This window comes from Protopterus annectens, chromosome 1.part1 (assembly GCF_019279795.1).
Source record: "Protopterus annectens isolate FY-2018-M chromosome 1.part1, PAN1.0, whole genome shotgun sequence".
NCBI classification, from domain to species: Eukaryota; Metazoa; Chordata; order Ceratodontiformes; family Protopteridae; genus Protopterus; species Protopterus annectens.
This window is the reverse complement of record NC_056726.1, coordinates 417,656,391-417,664,993: the sequence shown is the minus strand read 5'-3', so window position 1 is coordinate 417,664,993 and position 8,603 is coordinate 417,656,391. Positions and strand designations below refer to the sequence as shown.

General features: G+C 37.8%; 1 protein-coding gene across 1 annotated transcript; it reads right to left on the bottom strand.

The window, feature by feature from the left end:
- Window positions 1–1,793: 1,793 nt before the first annotated feature.
- LOC122805400 (transmembrane 9 superfamily member 2-like) lies at window positions 1,794–8,036 on the bottom strand. Its single transcript, XM_044075513.1, has one exon. The coding sequence runs from the start codon at window positions 7,608–7,610 to the stop codon at window positions 5,004–5,006; it is 2,607 nt and encodes an 868-aa protein (XP_043931448.1). The 5' UTR covers window positions 7,611–8,036; the 3' UTR covers window positions 1,794–5,003.
- Between the last annotated feature and the right edge of the window lie 567 nt (window positions 8,037–8,603).

The following is an 8,603-nucleotide window of genomic DNA, read 5'->3' as shown; positions in this document are numbered from 1 at the left end:
GTAGGGTTGCTCGCCTAATTTAGTTTTTGTTGGTAAGGTCTCTAATCAGTCTGAAATGTTAGACACACTGTGTTTTACTTTTAAGACAGTTTGTCCATACATTCTGTTTAGGGCCATGAGTTGCATGATTTCTTTAGTTAACCATGGAGCTGGGATTAATTTAACTTTTTTATATGAAGTGGTACATAGTGATTCAGTATCTTAACAAATATTATGTTGAAATTAGACGTTGGACCGTCAAGGGGCAGAGTCTTTAGATATGACCAGCTGCAGTGCCTTAGGCTATTGTTAAAAGCTTCTTTGTTGAATTTTCTAAGACTTTACACTTGTTTGTAAATGTTTTTTTTATTTAGTTGTCTTAATGCAAATGTAGGGAGATGGCCACTGATTTTATATTAGTTAAGCATCCCAAGGAGCTTATACTGTGCGGGTTGGAGTTAAGAATCCAGTCAAGTATGGACTGGATGTTTGTAGTTTTATTGAATCTTGTAGTTGTATTGATAACGTGGATGAAGTTGTAGAGATTTATTGTGCAGTTATTTAACTATTTGTCTTTTTTGACAGGGAAAAGTCTGACTGAGTAAAACACATTTTCAGCAGGGGTCCAGGGAAAAAAGCTCCACATTGGTTGCATTGATGAGCTGAAATCTATGTTAAGATCACCAAGTCTTGTCGTTTTAAGGTGTATATATTATGAGACAGCCAGCACTGGATATCTTCAGCTGCACTGGCATTACCTCCTGGTGGCATATATAGTACTGCAATACATTGGCTTTTTATAAATATTAATTTTATCATTAAGATAAAAACTTCTGTATTGTTAAAACTGGGGACGTTTTGAGGGTGTGAGTTGTGTATAGGGTATTTTTGTAAAATGTAGCAACACCACCTGCTTTTTTTTATTTATCCTGATCTTTATGACAACATTGTAGCCTGGTTGTGTAATGTCTTCATCACTTAACTTCTGGCTTTAACCAAGTTTCAGTAGTGAAAAGTATGTCTGGGTTATAAAAGGTTGTACAAACATGTGTATCTTGTACTTTGTTACAGATGCTTCTAAGATTCATGTTTAGTAGCAGCACACCATTATTGTGGATGTGGGGATGAGACAGGTTAGGTGCTATCAGAGTGGGGGTAACTGAGGGCATTGTAGATGGGCCTGAGTTGGGGTGGAAATATCCTTTAAGTATCAATGTATATTTGATATGCTGATATGAAGGCAGACATTTATATTTACATTTAATACTCATGGCAAGTTTCTGTGCTACAGAATTTGGTATAGTCTATCTGTATTTGTAGGAGGTGGTTATAGTCTGGTATAGCTCAGGAGATATGGTTAGCAGGTAGGTGGAATTGCAGTGTTTTTGACTGGCTGGGTTTGTGGGAGCATTATGGTACGCAAGAAGTAGTGTAACAGAATGGTGTGATTTATTAGAGCACTTACAGTACTAATAGTTAGCAGGGTGTGGAAAAGAAGCATTTTTTTTCTTAATGTTGTGAAGTATGCTGTGTAAAAATACTGTCAAGTTTTACAGACACACTTGATGGATGACCACATTAATCTTAGAGCTTTGGAATCTAACAACTTGTGTATATACATTTGATTCTTTAGGGCACTCAGCTGAAATAAACTTTTAGTAGACCACTGCAACAGTAACATATGTAGACTTTTTTGGACACCCAGTCAGTAGGGCTGAACCGTAAAACTGCAAATAAATGGCATTAATAGTGAATTAAATGAAGGGGTGCTTTGCTAGTTAATTCCATCCCCAATAAAGACTCAGAAGACATAATTAGACACCAATTTTATGTTTTATTACAGTTTACACCAAAATCATTTCCTGCATCTCAATACCGTTGGTGTGTGCCTAACAGATTTTCTATGTACACAATACAAACTACTTTGCAATGACACTGCTTAGCACAGAAACTGTATAAATTGACAACTCATTATTGTCTGTACTCAGGTCTGTTAAGATTCCAAATGGACAAGGATCGGCTGCACATTCTGTCCTTCAGAAGATTCCTCACAACATTGTTTTTGTTTAAATTTATATATGTGGCAATCATTCCCTGCCTGCCAAACACAGACAAATGGAAACAATAACATTTTATGCAAGCAATCAACCAAAATCAATTTAATTAAACACTGATTTATATTATTTGGCTGTAAAGTGTAAAGACAAAAGAAGAAATGATATATATGTGGCTGTCATAAAAAGTTATTTGCCTAAAATCACATTTTTTAATAACAGCTGCCAACATCATCTCTCCTGAAGCTCTCAGTGTATAAAATGCTAACTTCTGTGAACTACAGTATCTAGCTGCAACTTTTAGCAGTTCTGGGTCTGTGTTATACAACTCATCATGACAGTAACAGCTGCAGTAGCCAGTTTTCACGAACTATGTTGTCTCTTTAATTCTGGTTATGTCCTGAACGTCTATACTATAACAAAGGCCACACCAGAGCACCTTTACTACAACCACACCCAAAAGCAGGATTACTGACACTCACGCTTCCAAGACACCAATCGAAGATGGGTAGAGACAAGACCTTGGCTGTAGAAGCCTGTAGTCATTTGGAACAAAGCCTTCACATAGTGCACTTACAAGCAATAGTTAACTATATAAAAATAACAGCTTTTTAAGGATTGTTTTCTTTCAATTACCCATGCAGTTGTTGCCTTAGCCAGTCCCAGACATGGGGACAGGGGTGCTCTGTTTTCACAAGGGAAGGTCTTAAATTGCATTCTCATTGCTGCCAGGCTGTAGAAAGGCTGATATCAATCTAAGGAACCGCAGCCTCATCATAACCACTGCCTGTTTGATCAAGCTCCATAGCCAGGTACAATGTGTGGTAAGGAGGGCAAGGCCACAGTATTGGGCCAGCAAAAACTATAGACCTCTCTGAAATGTCTTCACTTCAGTGGGCATCACACATTGGTAGAACATCTAGGATCCACAGCAAAGTGCCCAAACATTGCCATGTCCCTCAGCTTCCTTCCCTAGTCTGGGATATTACAACATGGTTATCAACAGCTTGACTCCCCTTGCCTCAACTGATCCATGGATTACTAAAATTCATTACATGTGGATGCGACAGTATGCCACTATACCAGAGGCTAGAAAACTGCAAGCATTACATTTCAGGCACCCTGATTTTAGCAAAATGAGGGACTTTTTTCCTGAGGTAGTAGCAACCAAAACAGCTTTAGTCAATACCATCAGATTAGCAACTTCTTTAATTAATATGCAAGCCACTAAAAGGAGTTCTCAATCTCATACTCTTGAAAAATAAATCAGGAGTGATGCAATAACATTTTGATGCATCTTTTAGGCATTTATGGTTTTGTACACCAAATAAACAGATGTTGATACCTATGAGCAAGAAAGACCCATTTTTTTATTATTTTAGTTTTTTACTGGGGAAGAATAAATCAGTTTAGACCAATTTCAGTCTCATCTGAGGAGTAATTACAAAAGGTAATGGAAAGAGAAAGTAACAAAGACAAACAAATATGCAAAAACAGTAACATCAGTATACAAAGTAGCAATATATCATCAACATGTAGAGTCACACAGAACAAAAGTGAAAGTAAGGCCATTTATAAATGTTAAACAATATGTAAATTAAATGAGTATTCCTCGGGTATTAGATGATGTGCCTTGGTGAAAGCTAGAGAATGCACAGTAATATTGTTATTGTGAGTAGTGTGGCGTGATAGGAGGGCAAGCTGATGTGGCAGGAGAGAAGAGGACACCTACAAGTTTTTTATGGTCTGAAGTGTTAAAAAGACATTGTGCTTTTGCCTTGAAAACTTGGATTTGATGAGGAATCTTTAAGCCTGGGTGGCAGGGATTCCCAGAAATTTGGGCCAATACTGAGAAAGCATGGTTAGTGGTATATGGAGTTTAGATCATGCTTGTGATATTTTCAGTAGAGGACAGGAGTAGTTCTGGTTTCTGAAGTTATATGTGGAAGAATGTCTTAGAAGTTTGGAAGTTAGAGGGAGAAGGATTGCTAATGACGTAGTTTTAACAGCTGGCAACCAAAGAACGGGGCAGCCTTTTACCTAAATGGTAGCCACTGCTAACTGCACAAAGCAGCATGTCATTCCTTTTTCCATTTCTGTCTTATTTATTCCACAGGGAAAATCAAGCTCATACTTCGATGAGCTACGGGAAGATAAAGTGGTTTATATGGCTTGAGGTGAGCTTATCATCATAAATTCAAGCACAAGACTGCAGCAAAGAGAAGTCACAAACATTTATAAGTTTTTTTCAGATAGCATTTTCAGAAAACTTCTTTTAATGGAGAACTGAACATCCACAATGTAGATATTGTAGATCATCCCATTTCAAAACAGGTATTTTTCAGCATTTTTAGGATAGCCATTACTTTGTTATACATCCTTTCCCTGTTCATATGACAGGTGACGTTAGTAGTACTATCTCAGACAGAAACAACAGTTCTAAAAACCAGCTATAAATATCACAGTCCCAATTTTCAGTATAAACTGTTAAACTATGGTTAAAACACAACTGGATACATAACGGAGTAGAATACCACTCTATGTTGATTCAAATTAATTCAGAAAATGGACAGGCACCAATGGCCTTCATGGATAGGAGAAGCAAGTAAACTGAACTTCATACGAATCTTAACACACAGATAAATTCAATAATTTTTGCCAATTTTTAATATTTTCTGCTATTTTAAAAACTGATTGCATTTTAGATATAGAAATTCCTGGTGGATTTTAACACCAAATTATCAAATTTTTAAAACACATTTCGTGTACAATAAGATCTGACAACCATAAGAAACTCAGATACTAACAAATGTACAGCAGAAACTAGTCTGAACAGTATAAACAAAATGAAACACACATTTAGAGTAAAATAAAATAGTCCCCAATAATTATGACTTCTATAAAAAAAAACACCCGAGTAACAGGTAACATTTCAAAGTAAGTCCAGTAAGTCCAGCGCAGTAAAAAAGACTATATCAAAGGTGCTCCCACGTCAATCTCCTTTACACAGTTTGTCACTGTGTATATTTTGGTTAGAAACCAAAAGCAAGCAAAAAATCCAATGGTTCCAGTTAAAAGAAAAAGAATGAATCCCAATATCAAATTGTACCCAAAGAAGAGAACAGTACTGGCTGCACCTTGGAGTTTAAGTGTTGTCAGGAAAAAATATAATGCATTTATAAGAAAATAAACTGCAGTACAGCCACTGGCCAGAAATGAGCGCCACTGCCAACGGTAGTCCTCAGTACACAAATGGAAATAGCAGAGTATCACAGTACATGCAGAGCATGTTATTGCAAGCATTATGAACACAGGAAACAGAATGCTGAATGAATGGTAGCTTTGGCGAAACCAAATGCTAGTCAGAAAGCCTGACAACTGAATAGATACACACAAAAAAGGAAGCACTCCTCCCATTATAATACCAAGAATAGGCTTTGAATAAAATGGCTGCTTAGGGATCTCCCGAGGAACAGGGTTTGTGCAAACAGGAACCTCAATCGCATTCATCTTAAAACCAAAATAGGCACCTAGGAATGTGAGTGGTGCAGATATGAAGAACCAAAGCCCCAAGACAGTCAGCAGTGTACTGGATGTAATGGCTCCTGAAGATTCCTCACTACGCAATACAACATCCATCAAAAAGAAATCCACAAACACAACCCCTGGACAGAGAAATGATGTAAGAAATGCACTAGTTATCCAACTGTCACCTCCAAAATGCATATGGAATCTTACAGTAACATAACCTGCAAGAGCTCCAAGAAGCACCCAGCTAACAACTGCAAAATTGATTAGGGCTGCTGTACTTGCCAGTGAAGGGAATCCTAAGCATGCAACACACAGAGTACATAGAGCCATGACAATAATTTGTGTACCAGAACCTACAAACACAGATAACAACATTCCTTTTCCTGGTGGCCGGAAGACATCACCACACAAAACTTTCCAGCCAGACTCCTTATCATTTTCACCAACCTCTTCTGAATCCTGTACTGGCCTCCCACTCACAAAATTATTAACAAAAGGATGTATTATGTTTTTACATTTGGATTTCTGCAACTTCTCAGTTATAAATGCCTTATTTTTTTTCAAAAATGCCAAGAACCTTTCAATCAGATGACCTTTGTGATATGTTGGCCCCTGTATTTGGTTATGGTTGCTCTCCTTCTGAAGAGTTATCAGTTTTGTTGAAATATCAACATCCGATTCAGTCTCCACTGGGAGTTCTCTGCACTGATCACACAACAAATTATTTCCACATGAAGTAGTGTAGGTCACTTCATTAAATTCAGAAGACATTTGATATAGCTGGGAACATTCTGGGGTGCTATCTTTCTGCAAAGCTGCTAATGTGACTAAAGAGCACGAATTACAATGACTTTCCAAAGGACCGTTGGGCTGTCTACTTAGTAGACCTTCAACAGAAGCAAAATCCAACTCATTGTGGACAGTAGATTCAAGTGTTTTAGGATGGGAGTTTTCATGCTTAACATTAATCTCATAAGTTGTTGCAGTAACCAAAGGACACACACTTGGTTCCACTTCCTTGTGCTGCTGGTAAGATATACCTGCAGCAGAAGTGACACCAGGTGAATTAATTTTGCTGCAAGGTGCAGTATCCTTCTGCAGAGTCTGCACCATGATCCGGATCATTATAGCAGACAAAATCAGCGTAATCACCAAGGAATTAATTAAACCCCCCCAGTAAGCAAAAGTTCGTGGAATAGATTTTAGAATATAATCCCACTGTGATACCTTGGGGAGTTCTTTTTCTTCAACAAATTTAACAGAATAGGAATACATAATATCGACTTGCTCAGTCATTTTATTACTGATCTCTAAAGGCGGGCCATCACAGGTGAGAGGAAGTGTCTTGCGATATCGTACACTTTTTGGTTCTACTGTCACGTTTATAACTCTTGAAAAAAATTCATCTGTTTCATTCCTTACTACAGTATGGAAAATTGTGACGTCTACGTGGTTGAAGACATAAAACGTATTTTCATTTAAAAAGTTATATAAAACACAAGCACCTCGCCGGTGACCTTCCTCCGTAATGTAGCAGCCAAAAGGAAATCCGGGGTAGCAGTACTTCATACCATTTTTCATGTCGGTCCAACTACACCATAAAACTGGCACACCATCAATAATCCAGTGATGTCGGTAGTTCAGAAGCATGGCTTTCTTTAAAAATGCGAACTTTTGTTTTTCTTTAGAAGTGTATGTTACTGCACAAACTGGCTGACAGTATTCATCTTTTTTAAACTCAAATACATAGGGGGAAGGTTCAGTCCGATCCCCAGACAGTACCTGACCTAAATTTTTCCTTGTGCGGTTCACTCCTTTAGCATGGCAAAATTCAAAGGCAGAGTAATCATAAGAAAGTGCCGATTCCACAGAGTCTAAGCTATTTACGTAAAACCGAATTTTATTATCACACATGTCAGCATGTGCATCTTTACAGAAAGTTACGGGTGCCGATAGTGGTACTTTTAAAGATAATATTATGTATGTCAGTGCCACAGCTGATACTAAACATAGGAGCAAAACTAAACCAAGAGCCGTTTGGTACATTTTCAGAGTCGGTTGTTAGGATCTAACTTCCACCACACTGACATCAGAGCAAAAAGTTGGAAAGTCCCACAGTGTAATCCAGTACTACCGCTTTCTTCCTGTTTTCCAACCCCGAACAAATGCAGCACTACGCCTATTAACGCTTCAACACAACGCATTTTTCACATTTATAGTTAACAATACGCATGTGGGAGGAGTTCGCAGGCTTACAGTACTGCGTTCACAGGCAAGCAATTGAGGAAGCAATAATTCACATACTTTTCAACTGCCAACATTTTGTTCAGAGTATCCAGATATTTCGCCTGATATTTTGGTCTGCACTTCATAAACGCGTGGCTTTCTGGCGACTGTTTGTGGACTGATATCACTAAATAATGAAAGACGTTTGAATTTCAGACCTCATCTATTCATCCATCCTTAACCCCTTTCCCATGTTGCACATGGGGTCGGGGTGTTATTTCGCAGTGACAATCATCTCGAGCCCAGGTTTATACCGCCATGTATCCTTTGGAAAATGGATGCTAATGCAAAACCTGTTATTCTAGCATCTTTCTAAGTTTGTAAAAAGCAATGTAAAAAGCAGAAACCTGATCTCACCAGGATGTAATCAGTTGACAAGTTGAAATGCAGATACTATTCCAAGATACAATCAGCAGCCGTAGTAAAAGTATAAAACTCTTCTTTAATATAGATACAATGGGTAAAGGTAAGCGCTTTCGCGTGGTCACAGCCACGCTTCTTCAGACAATAAAAACCCTACACAAAAATGTTTAAATAGTGCATTGTTTGAAAGCCAAACCCTATATAATTAAGTACTTCAATCATTATTTAAAGCGGCATTGCCATCAAACAATTTTTTTTTTTGCATCTTTCTAAGTTTATAAGAGCAACGTTTAACATCTGTCCGTGATTGTGGGCCATTTCCCCCTATTATTTTCAGCTTTCTTTAAAATTCTTGCACTAAGAGGTTGAGATGTCTGAACCTCACACTCT